The 21,752-nt window shown below is 40.8% G+C and overlaps 1 protein-coding gene across 11 annotated transcripts in view; it reads left to right on the top strand.

Moving 5' to 3' along the window:
• Window positions 1-21,752, top strand: part of KIAA0232 (KIAA0232 ortholog) — a 96,652-nt gene that overhangs the window by 56,188 nt on the left and 18,712 nt on the right. For 5 of the 11 annotated variants that reach the window (XM_015450138.3, XM_045392091.2, XM_005554428.4 and 2 more), the window contains exons 4-6: window positions 14,207-14,273; window positions 15,467-15,548; window positions 17,952-21,234. In XM_015450138.3, coding sequence (XP_015305624.1) covers window positions 14,207-14,273; window positions 15,467-15,548; window positions 17,952-21,234 — 3,432 coding nt within the window. Of the gene's footprint in view, window positions 1-12,833; window positions 12,934-14,206; window positions 14,274-15,466; window positions 15,549-17,951; window positions 21,235-21,752 lie in introns of those variants that run through there. The other 6 variants (XM_074039385.1, XM_005554431.4, XM_074039388.1 and 3 more) reach the window with 4 other exon arrangements.

Here is a 21,752-nt window from a genome sequence, read left to right as displayed (position 1 = left end):
ACATTTGAATACATTCCTAGAAGGGAATAGCAGTTCAGACACTTCAAAAGTACTATATTGGCATATGATTTATGTATTTTTTTGTTTTTAGAAAACATTACAAGATTATTTTATTCTTTTAACATTTCATATAAAATATTTCTCATGTCTTTCAGTTTCCTGAAATAACAAAATATCTTTTGCAGTTAATATTATGAATTCTTATTTTATTATTCACTCTAAGATGTAATCTGTGAGATCATGACTACTGAAAGAATTATTTTGCTTTGACCATGCTATTTGAGATAGTATGGTTTAAGTACCTTTATGATGCAAGGCCAAATTGAGCGGACTCTGACCTCCAGAAACTTCCTTCCTGAACTAATTGTTGAATGGTCTAGTGTTGCCATCATTGGCTTTGTTATCTTTGCAATCTGCAGAAGTTTATTCTTTCTGGCTGCCACTGATGCAAATGGTTTTTAACGCTTATTTGTTTAGTGTTTCCCACCTTTCTGTTCTCATCCAACTCCAAATTATCTCTGAGGCTAAGAACAGTGGCTCAACACCTGTAATCCCAGCACTTGGGAAGGCCAAGGTGGGAGGATCACCTGAGGTCAGAAGTTCGAGACCAGCCTGGTCCAACATAGTGAAACCCCATCTCTACTAAAAATGCAAAAATTACCTGGGCATGGTAGTGCATGCTGTAATCCCAGCTACTTGGCAGGCTGAGGCAGGAGAACCGCTTGAACCTGGGAGGCAGAGGTTACAATGAGCCAGGATCGCGCCACCATACTCCAACCTGGGCGACAGAGGGAGACTGTGTCTCAAAAAAATAAAAAAAGGAACTGTCTCTGAATGCCTGACTCCCCTGGCCATATACTCATGATACATTGTGTAGACCTCAAATAACATGGCCCTCACATCCTAAATTGCAATTACTCATTTGACTGTGCTCACTGGGTGCAAGGACCACGAGTGCCCCATCTTTTTTTATCTCCTACTGCCTAGCACATTGAGTGCTTATCATATGAAAGGTACTGATGTTTTTAAATGAATCTAACATTCATTTTTTAAAAGCCTACCCTTTCATCCGATTATTTTTTCTCTTCCCCGCTGTTTTCTTCTCCCCCACCTCTGATTTTTTAACTTTAACTTCTTAATTTCTTTTTTTTTTTTTTTGAGACGACAGAGTCTTACTCTGTCACCCAGACTGGAATGCAGTGGTGCAGTCCTGGCTCACTGCAACCTCCACCTCCTGGGTTCAAGTGATTCTCCTGCCTCAGCCTCCCAAGTAGCTGGGATTACAGGCATGCACTACCATGCCCAGCTAATTTTGGTATTTTTAGTAGAGATGGGGTTTTACCATGTTGGCCAGGCTGGTCTCGCACTCCTGACCTCAGGTGATCCACCTGCTTCCGCCTCCCGAAGTGCTGGGATTACAGGCGTGAGCCACCGCGCCTGGCCAACTTCTTCATTTCTTAAAGTTGCTGCTTCATACAGCATGGAATAGGAGTTTGGAAGTTACCACTTATACATACAGCTATCTTAAGCACCATTTCATTACAACAATTAGGAACATAATTAACCTGGTTTAAGGAAAAATAGAAATATATGTAAAGGATACAGGGATGTCTTACTGAAGCCAAGTGCTAGAAGTATAGCAGCCTCAAGAGAGAGCTGAACTGGGAATTATGTGATAGACAAAGTCACTTTCAGTAACAACCAACCTGCAATCTCTCATTTCCTTCTGTACCCGAGTCGGGGTCATTCCCTCTCTGTCCAAACTCTGGTTTTCTCTGCTTTAGCACATAGTGAAGAATGGCCATTCCAGCTTCCAGCCCAGCGTGACCATGGAACTCTACTGTCCAACACCATTCATCTAGAGAGAGAATCTGATTGGCTGGGCTTGAGCCAGGTGATTGAGCCTAGGCTTGATCAGGCTTGAGCCAGCCTGATTTGATAAGCCCTGGTTGAGGGGGCAGGGCTGCCTGGAGGTTCATCACTTCAGCAGGGACTGTGAGTGACGTGCCCAGAGAAAACTCTGCAGAGAAAACTTTGTGGTTAAAGTAGTGGGTTTTTTGTTTTTTTCTTTTAATTTAAAAAAATATAGGGACAGGGTCTCCCTGTGTTGCCCAGGCTAATCTTGAACTCCTGAGCTCAAGACATCCTCCCGCCTCGGCCTCCCAAACTGCAGAGATTACAGGCCTGAGCCACCATGCCCGGCAAAAATGGCGTTTTCTTTATGACACTGAAGGGGAGTAAATTGATAATTTGTAGATTGGTAAAGTAATTTAGAGCTTTTAAAGGAATTCAGAACGCAGATTTTTTTTTTTTTTTTAAACAAGTGAGAAGTTAATTCAGGTAAATTATTTGAGTAAAATCCAAAGAAACTGCTGAGTTGTAGTCGGAAAGAAAATATGGGTAGTGCAGTTTCAAACTGAGAAAGGATCTTATTTCTTCTTTGGACCAAAGTTGCTGAGAAATGAGCCTAGCCTTTGACTCATGGTTAAGCTGAGGAAATGACAAGGGCAGCTGAAATCAGCTGTGAAAAGATGAAGAGTATAAAAACCTTGTATGAGTAATGCAAGACCCTTCTCCTGTAGCTTGTTGAATTTGCGTGTAATTCATACTAACCAAGTATTTGTGTGAGGTGAAGAACTTAGTATGAGGTAGAAACAGTGCAAGGGAATAGTTGTGGCTTACAGAGATCTTTGATTCTTTAGGTTATTGCTTTGGGAAAATGCTTTCCTTTGCCTGGCTCTCATAGGCGGGATTTTTATTTTCAACCCCAATAAAGCATATTTGTACTTCCTTGCTCTTTCCTTCTCATTTTGTTAAAAAAAAAAATGTCGGATTCCTTTTTCCTTACAATGATTTTTTTTAAATCTTACCAAATTAAAATTAGCTGAGGAAGTGAATGTGCCAGGCATAACCAAATGCTCAGTAATTACTTATGGAATGAATGAGGAGAGTCTTCAAGTCCCAGTTCCTGCTCCAGAGCCATGTGCTGTTGTTTGTGCATCAATCTATAGACCCTTTAAACCAGGTGTCCCCAGCCCCCGGGCCATGGACAGGTACAGGTCCATAGCCTGTTAGGAGCTGGGCTGCACAGCAGGAGGTGAACAGCGAGCAAGCTTTAGCAAGCTTTACTGCCTGAGGTCCGCCTCTTGTGAGATCCGCAGCGGTGGCCTTAGATTCTCATAGAAGCACGAACCCTATTGTGGACTGAGCACGTGAGGGATCTAGGGTGAATGCTCCTTATGAGAATCTAATGCCTGAGGTGGAAGTTTCATCCCGAACCCCAAGCCTACCTGCTGGGTCTGTGGAATAATTGTCTTCCACAAAACCAGTCCCTGGTGCCAAAAAGATTGGGCACCACTGCCTTAAACCAGCTCACCTGCCTCTTGGGGAGCCAATGAAAAGAACCCTCTTTAATTATTGCCTACTGCAATAGAAAGAATCAATGTGTGGTAGTTTAGGAATGGTAGGCCATCTGTGTGTCCCCTGGGTTTCTTTTTATAGTCTGTCTATTGGCTTCAATGGAAAGAAAGGAGCAAAGAGGACCTCCATCGAAAATTATAATGCAAAATTTTATTTTATGTTTTTGTCATGAGTGTTTGCATATTAAGTATGCTAATTTCCTGAGGATGATCGTGTTTATGGTATTGTGTGTGCTATGCTTTCCTATCCAGTCCAAATGCCCTCTTAAAAGCGCTTTTCAGTACAGCTCTTTAGACAGTCACTACCAATTGGTCGCAATCAAAAACCACTAACAATTCAAGTTTATAATCTAGTAGATTAAAATGTTAATGGCAAATAAAAGACAATGATGTAGGTTATATTATATTAGATATAAGTGTAGGTAGGAAGTAGTGGTGATATTATGCATTACATGTGAGGTGAATTATTTTCTCATGTGTATGTGACTATTATATGTGTATGTGACTATTATAGTTACAGTGTGAACTGTTTCTGTAAAAGCATCCATAGTTATCAGACTATTCACTGATGTCATGGTTTAAGGAGAATGGCTTACTTCTCTGGCTCCACTTACATGCTTGTGATACTACACTGTGCCTCCACTTTATCCTTGTAACAAGTTGTACCCCACATTATAGCACTTCTCTTGCCCTGCTCAGCTCATTATTTTATGAGAGACATTGCCAAAACAGAGGGCAATTCAGTTGCATCAGAATGTAATTTTATACATTGATTAAAATGTGGCTGTCCCCGTGTAAAGGTTGGCTGAGCAATTGAAGATTTATTTCTCCAGGGAATCATGACCTTTGATGGGCTGTATTGGTTGTTAGGTCCCACTGAAAACTGCCTTGGCTAATTCCCTTTCATTTACATATGCAAATAACATGCATGTCTCTGGGTGTTCGTTTTCGTTAAAATATTTTGCATATGCTTTGATTGCAGTTAGTAATGGGGTCTGTAAAGAGGAATGGTATTATGAATCAGTCATAGGCAATTCAGCCCTCCCCTAGATGTATATTTTTTAGGTGATTATCCTAAGCTGTCTGTTTCATTCCTGTTATCAGTGGACCTGGCATATACCTGATATTTGTTAAATGTATGCAAACCTCTCTTTGTTTCCCCCTTTAAAAAAATAACTACTTATATTTGTTTTATTGAGCCACTTAACACTGAATCAGAACTAGTACTTTATCTCCCACTTTGAGGGTGGTTAGAAGATTAGAAACTTAATGAGGTCCTGTTTGGGGAGTGAATAAAGTTAAAATGCAATAACTCTTTCATAATACCATTCTTCTGGGGTTGTTAGTTTTGAAAGTAGCAGCACTGCAGCTTACCCTGGGGAGCTGACCAGCCCCATTGTTATTTAAAGAGCCTTAGAGAGGACTTACACCCTAAGTAGGGTGGAGTCCTAACATTCACTTGTTTATATTCTCACATTGAGCTAAGTCTACCAGGAAAATTCTTTTTGCCAGTAAAAGTACAGAGTATATCTTAGTATTTTGCATATGCATTATTTATATGCTGTACAGGGTTATATGTACAAAAAACCATGAAAAATATGTCATGGCAGTGTTTACCTTCAAGGTTAATTTTGACCGTATACAGTTGGCCCTTCATACCCATGAGTTCTACATCTGTGGAGGTAACCAACAGTTGATCAAAGATATTTGGGAAAAAATGGATGATTGTGTCTGTGCTGAACATGTATAGACTTTTTTCCTGTCATTCCCTAAAAAATGCAGTATAACAACTACATCCATAGCATTTACATTGTATTAGGTATTATGTGTCATTTAGAAATAATTTAAAATATATAGGAGGATGTGTGTAGGTTATATGCAAATATTATGCCATTTTATATAAGGAACTTGAACATCTACAGATTTTGGTATCCTCAGGGGGTCCTGGAACCAACTCAATATAGGGATGACTATATACTGTGTCCTGACACATGGACTGTTGAGCCCAACCTTTTCTGGGTAATACTAAGAGCGTCATACAATGATAACATTTATTGAGCGCTTACAATGTGTGAGGTGCCTATCTGAATGCATTATGTACATTGCAAGAAGTGATGCTGTGCTCTCTACAGACTAGAACCCCTCAGAAGAAGCCAGCGATTACTAAAGCTATGAACACTCACAGTTGTGTGATCACAGCCAGTCCTGCCTGAGGAAGCCTAAGTCCTATCTCTTTGGGTATATAGATGGCAGTGGAGCTGGAGCATTTGAGGAAACTCATGGGCCATACTAGGGATTTGGGCTTTTCCCCTGAGCAGCTGTGAAGTGTTAGGGTTTGGAGAGGAGTAGTGCAACCTGACTTACTTGCCAATCAGATACTGATCAGAGAGTATACTGGTTGCTGCACTGAGACTAACTACACAGGGTAAGTGAGCTGTGCTGGAGGGACAGAGGGCAGATTGCAAGCCCTCAGTGAAGATGCAATTGCAGGGCTCCAGAAGGCAGATGGCTGGAGGATTCTGCATCTGTTTTTGAAGATGGAACTGACAGGATTGGATGTGGGTAGAGATAAGAGGAGGAGACAAGAAAGACAGCCAAGGGTTTTGATCTGAGCAACTGCAAGAATGTCATTCCCAGCCGGGCACAGTGGCTCATGCCTGTAATCCCAGCACTTTGGGAGGCAGGCAGATCACTTGAGGTCAGGAGTTCGAGATCAGCCTGGCCAACATGGCAAAACCCCGTCTCTACTAAAAATACAAAAATTAGCTGGACATGGTGGCACCCGCCCATAATCCCAGCTACCTGGGAGGCTGAGACAGGAGAATCACTTGAACCCAGGAGGCGGAGGTTGCCTTGAGCCGAGATCGCACCACTGCACTGCAGCCTGGGCGACAGAGCAAGACTCCATCTCAAACAAACAAACAAAAAATTATCTGGGTGTGTTGGTGCATGCCTGTAGTCCCAGCTACTTAGGAGGCTGAGGTGGGAGAATCGCTTGAACTGGGAGGTGGAGCCAAGATCGTGCCACTGCACTCCAGCCCAGGTGACAGAACGAGACTCGGTCTCCAAAAAAAAAGTAATTTTCATTTACTAAGGAAAAGGAACCTAGGAAAGGAACTTCTTTGTGGTATGAATAAGGATTAACCTATGAGATGCCTCCTAGGAGATAGCTAAGTGGAGATTTTTGAACAGGCAGCAGAATAAACTGAATATGCATGTCTAGGGTTGGTGGGGTAGAGTGGTTTATGAGGACCAGGCATAAAATAGACCATTTTCTTTTTGTTTATCTAGCCCAATTCTTCTGATCTCTTTTTAGAAAAGGTAGAAAATTGGGATTTTTTTACAGGAAATTTTCTGATCTTTCAGATGTTGAGAAGTGAGAATATGAGAACAGACACAGAAGTGGAAGGGGCTGCTGTAAAAATTTGAGAGGGAGGCACTATAAAATAGACACGTGTGGAGTTAAGGGCTGGGGTATGAAAACAGATTGAGAGTTTGAGGAGCAGAAGGGGCCAAATGACGGCCCAGTGAATCCCTGTGTGTCCACTGAAGTTGAAGAAGCCAGGTGTTGGGAGCACAGCTGGAGACCCATGTGCCCTTTCCTTATGACTTTCCTCCTCATCCCTCTCAGGTTACCACTGTACGCAGCTTGGTGTTTGTCTTTCCCATGCTTGTTTTCTTATGTTTACTAAATATTGTTTGAAGATGTACACAAATACTCATAGCATGATTTTGCATGTACTTAAATTTTCTATAAATTATACCATACTCTATATGTTTTTGTAACTTCTTTTAGTTAAAAGTTTTAAAATTTTACCTATATTGATAACATGATTTTATAATGTCTTCATTCCTAAATAGTTGTGCATTGTGAACTATATAACACTGTTTATTTTCCCGGTAATGGGCCTTTTAATTGCTTCTCATTTGGGGCTGTTATGAAGAATGTAGAAAGGAACATTCTTGTTTTTTGTTTTTTAGACGGAGTCTCGCTCTGTACCAGGCTGGAGTGCAGTGGCGTGATCTCAGCTCACTGCAGCCTCCGCCTCCCGGGTTCAAGCGATTCTCTGCCTCAGCCTCCCGAGTAGCTGGGACTACAGGTACACAACACTATGCCCAGCTAATTTTTGTATTCTTAGTAGAGACGGGGTTTCACCACGTTGGCCAGGATGGTCTCGATCTCTTGACCTCGTGATCCGCCCACCTTGGCCTCCCAAAGTGCTGGGATTACAGGTGTGAGCCACCGCGCCCCACCGAAAGGAACATTGTTATACGCTTATCCTTGTGTGTGTGTGTACAGTACTTTTTCTTGCGTGTATACTTAGGCATTAGATTACTAGATTGAAGTCAGTGGTTTTTTTTAACTGTTACACCCTTATAGACTGGAGTATGTGATGAAAGCTATGGACCTAACCAGAATGTTATACTTAAACTTTTCTTGTATGAATTACTTTGTTACATGTCCACTAGTGGCCTCCTTAAGAGCTCATGCTTCCTAGATTAAAAATAACTAGTCTAAATTCTGACTATTCTTAATTGAACCATGAGGTGAAACAAATAATATCCAGATATTCAACTCATAGCTTTCTGAGCTTCTATAGCCAAATGTCCTTCAGGAAGTTTACTTGTTAGATATCTAAAGGGAAAAGAAACTGCCATCTCCATATGAAAGTAAGAAACAGGACTTTTTTTGCATATAATAAAAAATAGGGTTTGCCTGGGCGCGATGGCTCATGCCTGTAATCCCAGCACTTCGGAAGGCTGAGGCAGGTGGATCGCTTGAGCCTGGCAGTTTGAAACCAGTTTGAGATGGGGTTTTGCAGAAATCACGTCTCTGCAAAAAGAAAAGAAAGAAAAAGGAAGCCAGGTGTGGTGGCACACGCCTGAGTTTGAGCTACTTGGGAGGCTGAGAAGGTGGGAGATGAGTCCTTTAGGTCAAGGATGTGGTGAGCTGTGATCGCACCACTGCACTCCAGACTGGGTGACAGAGCAAGATCCTATCTCAAAAATTAAAAAAACAAAAACAAAAAACGGGGAGGGGTTTGCCTAAATCAGTAAGATGCTATAATGAACTGGGAAACTTGAAGGACTTAAGTCAAGCTGAAGTATTTTCCTCTTTTTGTAAAATGATGAAATGGAGGCTCAGAGAAGTTAAATAACGTGTCCAGCTTCACATAGCACAGCAGGTCTCATGAGTCTAGATCATGTTCCCTTTATGTTACATCACCCTGCTAAAGAGCAGGGCTACCTTTTTCTAAGCCTCGATTGATCACGTTATTTAATCATTATAACAGTTTGCTATCCTCTACTTTTTGTTGCAGATTTTTTTCAGCATTCTAAAGAGTACATAATCTGTGCCCTAGATCATGTTTGAAGATATTTGTCCATTGGATACTTCTCTCCTACTCTGTATCATTTTCTAGAGAGCAAATGTGCATGAGAGCTGGAGGCAGGCCAATTTTTGTAGACCATTTGGTGTTCAAGGATAGGAATCTCAGCTCTCATACAGGGGCCTTGGCAGAAACAGCTTTTTATTTGGGGGAGGTTTTTTTTGACTTTGTATTACTTCTCTGGCTATTGAAGGCATGAGTTTGTGAACCCTGGTACATATTCTCAGTCTTCTCACTTGGTGCTCTTTTGTTTATTTGCTTATCATTAACTTAGTTCTAAATTGTAAAAGGGTTTTTAAAACTTCTAGTCATTAAAGTATGGAATTGATCCTTTACTTTCCAGTAAAATGATTACTGTGATCACCAGTAGTCATTCTATCAGTATCTAGTTGGGTTTCCTACCACTAATCTTCTAACTCCGCTTTAAAACTGAAGACTAAGATCTGAAAAACTATAAAAGAGCCCCATGTGCAGGGTCGGGCTGAAAACAGGAGTGTTTGAAAGCCTGTGCTTCAGTTTTTGCTGCATAACTAAGTACCCCAAAACTTAGTGGCTTGAAACAACTATTTTATTTACTCATAATTCAGTGAGTTAGCTACGGCTCAGCTGGGAGGTTCTTCTGCTGTTCTCGCTTGGGGTCTGTGAGGGCACATGGAGCTGAAACATCCAAGATTGCTCTCCTCATGTGACTGGTGCTTCAGCAAGCATGGCTGGGAGCTGTGACCTCTCCCCACATGGCAGATGGAGAACACTCAGAAGGTAGCATTCCAGGAGGGCATCTGTCACACTCGGCAACATCTTATTGTGAAACCCAGTCACCGTGGGAGGGGCCCAACCTAGAGGCAAGTGCTGGGAGGTGCAGTTCATTGGGGGCACTACAGTAACAGCCTTTCCTTTGACAGTTACTTTCTGGAGAAATTGAGTAGACAGGTTTTGGACTTTGGGATACCAGGCACCCCTGAGGGAAAGCATGAGACACCATAATGAAAATTGGGGACTGATTCCCCCTTCCCTTTCTGGTACCTGACTGACAAGTAGGTTTATGTTCCAAAGACAGAAGTGTGGAAGACTTCTTAACGAGGAAGTGGTTACTGTAAAGAAGAAACATTTGAGGCCGGGCGCGGTGGCGCAAGCCTGTAATCCCAGCACTTTGGGAGGCCGAGACGGGTGGATCACGAGGTCAGGAGATCGAGACCATCCTGGCTAACCCGGTGAAACCCCGTCTCTACTAAAAAATACAAAAAAAAAAAAAAAAAAAATTAGCCGGGCAAGGTGGCGGCGCCTGTAGTCCCAGCTACTCCGGAGGCTGAGGCAGGAGAATGGCGTAAACTCGGGAGGCGGAGCTTGCAGTGAGCTGAGATCCGACCACTGCACTACTCCAGCCTGGGCGACAGAGCGAGACTCTGTCTCAAAAAAAAAAAAAAGAAACATTTGAGGGACGAGATGATCTTTTAAAAATTATAACCATGATAATAGAAATGAAAAACTCAATAGAGGTTTGGAAGACAGCTCTGGAAATCTTCCAGAAAGTAGAACAAAAAGATGAAGAAATGGTGAACAGGAGACAAAAGAAATTAGGGGACCAGTACAGGAAATTCAGTAACCAGCTATTAGGAAATGTGTCCATAATACTAGCACCCTTTTCCAGATGTAGAAACTGAGGCTTTGATAGGTAAATGATTTATGTAGGGTCATGTGGTTGACCCTAGGGTGAAATTTAGAACCAGATCTCTCTGACTCCATTGAGCCATGTGCAAATGGAACAGGCAATTAACACTGAGTATCATGTATGTTAGTAATCACACTATGGCAGCACCTGTCTGGCATTTAGGGAATATCCAGTCTAAATGAACCCTCCATAAAAGATAAACCTGTAAGGTGAGTAATATGGCACAGAAACCTTTGAGTATGGAGAGCAGAGGTGAAGCAGAATAAGTCAGATTGCCTTTCTTTTACTTTACACTTACTAGCGAAGGTCCAAGTTGAGAAGGATGGGAAGTATTTAGAAGATGGAGAAATACTGGAAATGTTATAGGGATGGGAAGTGATAGGAGTTTGTCAGGGAACAAATAAGACCCTCATGAAGTAAGGACACCAGTTGCTGTGTTTGACCGAGGCTCAGTCTCCATCATCATGTAACCCTTCAACCCCACCCCCCAGCCAGGTGCAGAGAGCACAGCAGTGGCAAGAACCTAGTGTGTTGGTCAGAGACAGAAGGAGCAGGCCATGAAGTCCAGGGAGAATCCAGAGGGGTTTGGGTGGTATGCATTAGGTTAATTATCTTTTTACTCCTCCAACCTCCAAATCAAATCATAGCAAAAATTAGAGGCATTTTTGAAGTGATAAATCAAAAAACAAGATTGTAGAAAATTAAAAACGTACAAAATCTAGAAATGACACCAACATTTAAGTGACTAAGATGACAGGGACTCCGGGTGCCTCACGTGTGTCATGTTAGCTTTTTCTACTGAATCTTCGGAGAAAAGTGCTGGCGTTCTTGGGTCTAGAGAGAGGAAGTGGCACACGTGTCCTTTGCTGCCCGGTGAATATAGCAGGGCAAGAATTCAGACCCAGGCCAGCATGACTCCAAACCCCAAACCCAAATGCATTCCACTGAGTCCTCTTCTCAGAGAAATTAGAGTGGTTATCATGTAAATTGCAGGAGGACAGGGGTCCTCATAACCGTTTGTTTACTGGGTATGTGAATGAGCCAGTTTATGGTAAACTAGTGGCCGGCTGGCCATGCATTCGGAAGGTTGCTCACTGAGTGTGTCCTGAAACTTGCCAGTGTCTGTGTGTGGCTCGCCACTTTGCAGGTTTGGAGTAGTATAATTTGGATTCTAGAGTGCTCTTACAGTTTGCAGAGTGTTTTACATGCGTTGGATACTGGAAGGTGGGTGATTATTATCCATTTTACAGTTAGGAAAAGCAATTCACGAGTTCAGTGGTGAAGTGGTAGCATTTTGTTCACCTACAGTTTGTGCTCTCTTAGAGTTGTTATTAATATATAACTTAATCTTTCTTTGTTTTTTAAGATACTGTATGCTCTCAAAATATTCTTGAATGGCCTTATGGATATGCTATACTACTGAAATTTGATTATTAATATTTTCTAATGGTTTATATAATTGGGAAAGTGAATAAAAATTTCTCATTAAAGCTGTAAATTAACACTTTGGAACGCCTGCCAGGAGACAACAAAGGGCGATGACAGCTTCTGCTGTGCCTCTCTGCTTCCCAGCTTGCTGTGATGGTGACCTGGGGTTCTCATGATTTTTTATTTTTTATTGATTTATTTATTATTTATTTATTTATTTGAGATGGAATCTCGCTCTGTCGCCCAGGCTAAAGTGCAATGGCGTGATCTCGGCTCACTGCAACCTCCGCCTCCTGGGTTTAAGCAGTTCTCCTGCCTCAGCTGCCGAAGAAGCTGGGATTACAAGTGCCCGCCACCACGCCCAGCTAATTTTTTGTATTTTTAGTAGAGACAGGGTTTCACCATGCTCACCATGTTCACCAGGCTAGTCTTGAACTCCTGACCTCAAGTGATCCACCCACCTTGGCCTCTCAAAGTGCTGGGATTACAGGTGTGAGCCACTGTGCCCAGCCGATTTTTAAAAAAAATATAAGATGCTACAGGTAGTCAAAAGAACAAAAAAACCTGGTTGATAGAGCTTGCTTTTACACGGAGAGTAAGGAGTAAGCTCTTAGTTTATTTTGCTGTTTAAACATGAGAGCAAAAAAAAATATATATATATGTTTATATATGACAGCAAATATATATATATCACTCATATAGTATACATATTTACTCAGATATTAATAAATATGTGTATATATGTAATTAATTTCTAAGACAAAGCATGAAAAAATATGCAGTAACCAGGTTGTAATGACCATTCTGATTAAATGGGACCCCATTTTAGAGTATTGGAAAACATTTAATAAGCGATCCCTAGAGGTTCAGTGTTCTGCATTGGAGACTAGCCCTAGGTTTAAAAACCTAGTGACATAGGCTTGCTGTACAGAACAGTATGCAGTGTGTCAGCTGACACTGGTGTTGGTTTCACGATCCGAAGGAAATGGAATATAATTGCCGTCCTTGTCACACCTTGAGCATTATGGTAAGCAGATGCTTTCTGGTGCAACTGTTTGTAGTTGAACAGTGTTTATGACTAATATCTGCCATGGTTTTTAAGAGTGTTTCTAAAGGAAAGGGCAACTCTTGTCTGGCCTATTTTTCTATCTTCCTATTAAAAACTGTGTTATGATGTGGACAGAATGTAACTCTAGATGTTTACAATTAACTGTTTTCATTGTAATCTGTTTCTTGCTACTCAAACTGTGCAACTGTGGGATTTCTTATGTAGGATATCTGTATATTTGTGCTGAGTCATTTTGAGTTAAGTGAATGCGGTAAAGTTCTATTTTTAGCCCGTCAAGGCCTAGTGAGGGCACTGGCTTAGCAGAACTCTCCATCACGCGCCTCTGTTTGGGTTATGCCCACCAATAAAGACTTGATTCCAGTTTAAATAGGACTTTGCTCACTGAGTAAATCTAAAGTTTTTGAGAAATAAGTTCACTTTTTTTGTCCACTGTAAAAAAATTTTTTTTCTTCCTGTGAGAAATTGAGACTCCTAAAAGTTAAAGTCTACATAGTGAAAGGTTATTTGCTTGTGCGTGTTTTCAACATTGATTTTTCTTTAAAGGTTGACTCTTATTTTTACCCTCCCAAATCCAGACTCTTCTATGTACTCTCCTTAAATTTTAAACTCCCAAGCTTTGTATAGAAGTCGATAATCTGATCCAGATGCTGAAAAGGAGACAAAGCTTTCACACTTGCAATATTGGCTTCGTTTGCTGGACCTTTGTTGTTGTTGTCGTTGTAATCATGAGTGTTCATGTTTCTTTAAAACAGAAAAAGAGAAAATCGCCTTGTTTTTTTCAGAGTGTGAGCTCCTAGAGAACTAAGATGAGGTTTTGTGATTTTCCTTCGTTTTAAGTCTGGTATAAGACCTTGCTCACATAAATATTGAATGCTCTTTTTGATGGTGACTGACTTTTGGTCATATGATGGACATTTAGGCCCTTAAATCTGCCCCATGAACAAGATGACACACCTTTGGAAAAGCAGAAGCTATTCTGGGAGGTACATGAATGTGTTCACGTTTTATCGCTAAGCTTCATTTAGTATGCTTTATTAGTAAGAAGCATGTATACTCATTTTGTATCTACAAACCTATAATTTTTAAACTGTAGTATTCACGTAAATATTGGTAATGTATTTATTTTGGAACATAGATGATTTGTAAAACCTATGTATTAAAACAAAAGTATACAAATACCTGATTTGTACATACTGGCTGTAACCTAATGTGTCTTTTTGTTGTCATGCAGAGCTCTGGTATCGAGACTTTAGTGGAGGAGCTCTGCTCCAGACTGAAAGACCTTCAGAGTAAGCAAGGTGAGGTCAAAAGCGCTGTGCACACACATGCCAGGATTACATTCCTGAGGAATCTGGATTGGGGAAAATCTTAGAATTGATCAGAAAAGAAAACCAGAACAAAGTCTTTGTGTCCAGTGTGTGTCACTAGGCCAGCCTCATGCTCCATCTGCAGCAATGTTAGTGGCTTCTGTGTCAGTTCCAGCAGTCACTCAGAGAGAGTCCTGCAACCAAGGGAGGGACTTAGTCCACAGGCGCCCTCAGAGATAGGAAACACTTCATGTTTTCTGTTTTTTGGGTTTTTTGTTGTTGTTGTTGGCTTCAAGTTGAAGCTCAGAGATCAGGAACAATATTGTCTCTTTCCTTTCGCCATCTTTGCCCCTCTGTTAATATCTGCCTGTTGATGTTAAGACTGCTAAATTAAGACATTAAATTAAGATGTTAAGACATGAATTACTTCAGGTTTGGAAGGGACTTCTGTTTTGACTCAACTTTTTTGGAAACAGACTTGGCAAGTTTATTTAGTCATTTCGATATATGAACCCTCCTCATACTTTTTCTAACTTTTCTGCAATCTCTAAGAATGAGACCTTCATATTAAGGGTAAGGATCCTTGTTTCCTTACCCTCTTCATGGTCATTTTGCTGCCCACCAAGCCTTGAGCCTGCCTCTTAAGGGCACAGTTTATTTGTAACCTAAGACAGTATCCTAGGCTAAACTAAAGGTATAGCCCTTTTTCCTATTTTAGTTGAAATAGCCCTTGCTCACCTACATGTTAAGTAATAGAGCAAATTGTAAGAAAGAATATTCTTTACAGATTAGTTTTAGTCAAGATGAGTCAATGTAAAGTCTATGAGTGTAGAATTTTGTAAAAAAATATTTTTGGAATCTAAACAGATGTTCTGTCCTTCTGGTCTAATTAATAAGTACACAGGGGACTTCAATCTCTTAATTAAGTGCCTCTAGAGCACTGTATCAGTGACGAGATGAACAGCTCTCACCTCTTGGCCTAATGCTAATGTGGTTAACCGGAGAATTCCCTCTGGCACACTGAAAAAATAGATTTTTATTAAACAGACAGATTGGTTTCGAGTTTGCCTTTTAAACACCAAAGTCTCTATTTCTTGTTAAAATTAGTTGAGAAACTTTGAAATACATGGGCATTTATTAACTAGATATAAGACAAATCTTTCTGAATTTTTGTTTCATAACAGAAGAGAAGATTCACAAAAAGTTAGAGGGGTCTCCCTCTCCAGAGGCAGAATTATCCCCTCCAGCAAAGGATCAAGTGGAAATGTATGTAAGATTGTATTCAGTAATAAAGTGTGCATTTGTTAAAATCAAATGAATAACTGCTACATGGTTTCCATTTTCTGTTTGTCATCTTGTTTAGTTTCATTATATATAATTTAAGACACATTTATCAAGCGCTTATGTGCTTGACACTGAGAATTCAAAGGTGAAATAAGATGGTTCTATCCTTGGTGTGCATATTCAATAAATATTCGTGGAACAAATGAGTGAAACAAGGTTATTATTTGCTAAGTCTATGTATGTAATATTACCTTTAATATTCACCAACAGCCCTTTGAAACAGCTGTAAGAAATTACGATTATCAGCCAGGCACAGTGGCTCACGCCAGTAATCCTAACACTTTGGGAAGCCAAGGCGGGTGGATCGCCTGAGGTCAGGAGTTCGAGACCAGCCTGGTCAACATGGTGAAGCCCTGTCTCAAAAATTAGTCAGGCATGGTGGTACACACCTGTAATCCCAGCTACTCGGGAGACTGCGGCAGGAGAATTGCTGGAACCCAGGAGGCAGAGGTTGCAGTGAGCTGAGATTGTGCTATTGCACTCCAGCCTGGGCGATAGAGCAAGACTCTGTCTTATAAAAGAAAAAAGAAAAGAAAAGAAAGAAAGAAAAGAAGTGATTGTCCATGTTCACAAGCAAGAACACTGAGTTCCCACTGTTTACTGCGAAGGGAACATAGGCAAATCCTTGACCTGCCAAACCTGCTTCCTAAAGATACTTTTCTTTTTTCTTTGTAAATAATTAGTCTTAAAATAATCTGCATTATAAACAGACTTCCCTATTATACATTTTATTTTAATCTTCTGAACCTCTGAAACCTAAGAAAAAAATGGCATTTCCTTTGTTTGTATAGACCTGTATTGTCCAGCACAGTAGCTGCAAGCCATGTGTGACTATCGAGCACTTGACATGGGGCTGGTTCAAACCGTGATGTGCTGTCAGTGGACAATTCTCATTGGATTTCAAAGACTGTATATAAAAAAGAATGTAAAGTAGTAAACATTTTAAAATACTGATTACATGTTGAAATGATAATATCAGGAGTTTAGTTAAATGAAATATATTACTGGAGTGAATTTCACCTGTTTCTTATGTTTTTAATGTGCCTGCTAGAACACTTAAAATTACCTATGAAGCTCAAAATACATTTCTGTTGGTCAACTCTTGATGTAGACTGAGAAAGAGAATCAAGTTCAGGCCCTTTGAAAACATGGCCTTTTACCACTTCATGTGTGACCTTGAGCATTGCCTCTGAAACAAGAGTCCCCTCAGTAGCCAATGTGACATTAAATTCTTCCTTTCGCAGTCTGTTCTGCTCTGAAATCTTCGGTGGCTCCCAGTTTCCTAGCAAATCAAAAACACTTTCTCATTTTCAAGCCCCCTGAAACCAGCCTCCCTGGCTTTTTGTACCCTGCGTTTCTAGTGATCGCTGCTCTAATTAGTTCTCCATTCTGTGAGCATAACGTGTGCCTTCGTGTCCTCACACAGGTTCTCAGGCCTCACAGGTAGTACTCACTAAACTTGCGGAATAAATCTGGAATTCCAACGCTTAGTTGTGGCCCACTTTAACTGTTTTAGACCTCACCAATATCCTCTTTCTGAATACTTGAATGTGGTCATTCCTACCGTTTCTGAGGGCCTGCTTCAATGCCAGGCAGTATGCTAGCGGTTAAGAAGCTGCTTTTCCGACTCATTTTGCATATTAATTCCTTTACTCCTCAGAACTCTGAGAGGTAAATATTACTAGCTCTATTTTTTAGGTGAGGAAACTGAGCTATGGAGAGATTAAGTAACATGCCGAAGGTCACACAGCTAGTAAAGTAGGCAGAGCCAGGATTTGACCTCAGAGAATGTGGCTTTAGAGCTCATACTCTTGACTGATTTGCTACTGAGCTTTTCAACTGCATATATTTTCAATGCTCACAGTAACTTCATGAGGTAAGTCATAGGATCACTATTTTGCAGTTGAAGAAATAGTCCAAAGCAGTAAATAATGAGCTTAAAGTCGCAAGCAATAGTGACTTAGCTGAGATTCAAATTCAGATACTGCTTACTGAAGAGACTGCATTCTTTCTTCTATTATTTGTCCTTTTTGACTTCTTAATTAAAACGCAAACTTTGAAGATAAAAACTATCATCTTACATATTTTCTCAGTATTCTTAACAGTGCGTATCACAGTGCTGAGCAAAATGGTGCTTGATGCATGGGACTAATCTGAAGCATATTTTACTGTATTATAAATTATTGTAAAGTTAATGATTCTTGGATAATGTGAATGTTGACACTGCTAAAATGAAATATTCCATTATTTTGGATGGTAGTGTTGTTTTACTGTAACTAAAAAATCTGTATACTCATTTTTTGAACTCTTTACTCTGTTTTTTAGGTACTACGAAGCATTTCCACCGCTTTCTGAGAAACCAGTTTGCCTGCAAGAAATCATGACGGTGTGGAACAAGTCTAAAGTCTGTTCTTACTCTAGCTCTTCTTCATCATCCACAGCCCCACCAGCTAGCACAGATACTTCCTCTCCTAAGGACTGCAACAGTGAAAGTGAAGTCACCAAGGAAAGAAGCAGTGAAGTGCCCACCACTGTGCATGAGAAAACCCAGAGCAAAAGTAAAAACGAGAAGGAAAGCAAATTTAGTAATGGCACAATTGAAGAAAAGCCTGCTTTGTACAAAAAGCAAATCCGACATAAACCTGAAGGGAAGATTCGCCCTCGCTCATGGTCTTCTGGCTCCAGTGAAGCAGGCTCAAGTTCCAGTGGGAATCAGGGAGAATTAAAAGCATCCATGAAGTATGTCAAAGTAAGACACAAGGCACGAGAGATTCGAAACAAAAAAGGGCGGAATGGGCAAAGCAGGCTTTCTTTGAAGCATGGTGAAAAGGCTGAAAGAAACATGCATACTGGAAGTAGTAGCAGTAGCAGCAGTGGTTCTGTCAAACAGCTGTGCAAGCGGGGTAAGAGACCTTTAAAAGAAATAGGGAGAAAAGATCCTGGGAGCACTGAAGGAAAAGACCTGTACCTGGAGAACAGAAACGACACAGAGTATAAAGAGGAGCCCTTGTGGTACACCGAGCCAATTGCTGAATATTTTGTTCCTCTGAGCAGAAAAAGTAAACTAGAGACCACATACCGAAACAGACAAGACACAAGTGATCTGACATCAGAGGCAGTGGAAGAATTGTCTGAATCAGTGCACGGTCTTTGTATCAGCAACAATAATCTTCATAAAACATACCTCGCAGCAGGTACTTTCATTGATGGTCATTTTGTAGAAATGCCTGCAGTTATAAATGAGGATATTGACCTCACTGGGACCTCATTATGTTCTCTACCAGAGGACAATAAATACCTGGATGATATTCATCTATCAGAATTAACGCACTTCTATGAAGTGGATATTGATCAATCCATGTTGGATCCTGGTGCCTCAGAAACAATGCAAGGAGAAAGTCGGATTTTGAATATGATTCGACAAAAAAGCAAAGAGAACACAGATTTTGAGGCAGAATGTTGCATAGTGTTAGATGGTATGGAGTTGCAAGGGGAACGTGCAATATGGACAGATTCTACCAGCTCCGTGGGTGCTGAGGGCTTATTCCTGCAGGACCTTGGCAATCTGGCTCAGTTTTGGGAGTGCTGTTCATCCAGCTCTGGTGATGCGGATGGGGAGAGTTTTGGAGGAGACTCTCCAGTTAGACTCTCTCCCATCTTAGACAGCACAGTGCTCAATTCACACCTGCTTGCTGGCAATCAAGAGCTCTTTTCAGATATTAATGAAGGATCTGGTATAAACTCTTGTTTTTCAGTGTTTGAAGTGCAATGCAGTAATTCTGTTTTACCATTTTCTTTTGAAACACTCAACTTGGGAAATGAAAATACAGATTCTAGTGCTAATATGCTTGGGAAAACACAGTCTAGATTGCTAATATGGACCAAAAATAGTGCCTTTGAAGAAAATGAACACTGTTCTAATCTTTCAACAAGAACTTGTAGTCCATGGTCCCATTCAGAAGAAACACGTTCAGACAATGAAACATTAAATATTCAGTTTGAAGAATCCACACAGTTTAATGCCGAAGATATTAATTATGTAGTTCCTAGAGTCTCATCAAATTATGTAGATGAAGAACTTCTAGATTTTTTGCAAGATGAAACTTGCCAGCAAAACAGTAGAACTTTAGGTGAGATTCCTGCATTAGTTTTCAAAAAAACATCTAAACTAGAATCCGTCTGTGGTATTCAGCTAGAACAAAAAACAGAAAACAAAAATTTTGAAACTACACAAGTGTGTAACGAAAGTCCACATGGAGATGGCTACAGCTCAGGGGTTATTAAAGACATTTGGACAAAGATGGCAGACACAAATTCTATGGCCACAGTAGAAATAGAAAGAACTGATGCTGAGTTGTTTTCGGCAGATGTAAATAACTACTGCTGCTGTCTAGATGCTGAAGCTGAACTGGAGACCCTTCAGGAGCCTGATAAGGCTGTGCGAAGGTCAGAGTACCATCTGTGGGAGGGACAGAAAGAGAGCCTGGAGAAAAGAGCATTTGCTTCTAGTGAGCTATCCAACGTGGATGGTGGTGATTATACAACACCCTCTAAACCCTGGGATGTAGCCCAAGATAAAGAGAACACATTCATTCTTGGAGGAGTTTATGGAGAACTCAAAACCTTTAACAGTGATGGGGAATGGGCAGTCGTGCCACCCAGCCACACAAAAGGAAGCTTGTTACAGTGTGCAGCTTCTGATGTAGTGACGATAGCTGGTACAGATGTCTTCATGACCCCGGGAAACAGTTTTGCTCCTGGGCACAGGCAGTTATGGAAACCCTTTGTGTCATTTGAACAGAATGATCAGCCGAAGAGTGGGGAAAATGGGTTAAATAAGGGATTTTCTTTTATCTTCCATGAAGACTTACTAGGAGCTTGTGGCAACTTTCAAGTCGAAGATCCTGGACTTGAATACTCGTTTTCTTCCTTTGACTTAAGCAATCCATTTTCACAAGTTCTTCATGTAGAATGCTCATTTGAACCTGAAGGGATTGCATCTTTCAGCCCCAGTTTTAAACCGAAATCAATCCTCTGTTCCGATTCAGACAGTGAAGTGTTGCACCCCAGGATATGTGGTGTTGACAGAACACAATACAGGGCTATTCGGATCTCTCCTAGGACTCACTTTCGCCCAATTTCTGCATCCGAACTGTCCCCAGGAGGAGGAAGCGAGTCAGAATTTGAATCTGAGAAAGATGAAGCAAATATTCCCATTCCTTCTCAAGTGGATATATTTGAAGATCCGCAGGCAGATCTCAAACCTCTGGAAGAAGATGCAGAGAAAGAAGGCCATTACTATGGAAAATCAGAGCTTGAGTCTGGAAAATTCCTTCCCAGGTTAAAAAAATCTGGGATGGAAAAGAGTGCTCAGACATCACTGGATTCCCAGGAGGAATCAACTGGGATTCTGTCAGTAGGAAAGCAAAATCAGTGTTTGGAATGTAGCATGAATGAATCCCTGAAAATAGATTTAGAAAGCTCAGAAGCAAATTGTAAAATAATGGCACAATGCGAGGAAGAAATTAATAATTTTTGTGGTTGCAAAGCAGGTTGTCAGTTTCCTGCTTATGAAGATAATCCAGTTTCTTCGGGACAGCTGGAAGAGGTATGTGTCTGCGTATTGGTATTTGACAAAAGGATTTGATCAGAGTTTAAACCGAAGAACAGACATGTCAGGCAATGAAAGATAGGGTTAAATTATCGGGAAGTTAGCATAAATGTCTTAAAACTTAAATTGTTCTGATTTTACATGTAAGGACTTAAAATGGATTTGATATTTATAAATTTGAATTAGACAGTAGAGTTTTTCTGGAGAGAAAAAGCTTTTAAAAATCACAGGATGTAAGATTCCTATGTGTTGTCTTAAGATACATGTTATTGGCCGGGTGCAGTGGCTCACGCCTGTAATTCCGGCACTTTGGGAGGCCAAAGCGGGTGGATCATTTGAGGTCAGGAGTTCAAGACCACCTTGGCCAACATGGTGAGACCCCCATCTCTACTAAAAATACAAAAATTACCCAGGCGTGGTGGTGGACACCTGTAATGCCAGCTACTTGGGAGGCTGAGGCAGGAGAATTGCTTGAACCCAAGAGGCAAAGGTTGCAGTGAGCTGAGATTGCATTC

This window comes from Macaca fascicularis, chromosome 5, assembly GCF_037993035.2.
Source record: "Macaca fascicularis isolate 582-1 chromosome 5, T2T-MFA8v1.1".
NCBI lineage: Eukaryota > Metazoa > Chordata > Mammalia > Primates > Cercopithecidae > Macaca > Macaca fascicularis.
The sequence above is the reverse complement of the archived record's forward strand: the minus strand, read 5'-3'. Positions and strand labels throughout refer to the sequence as shown.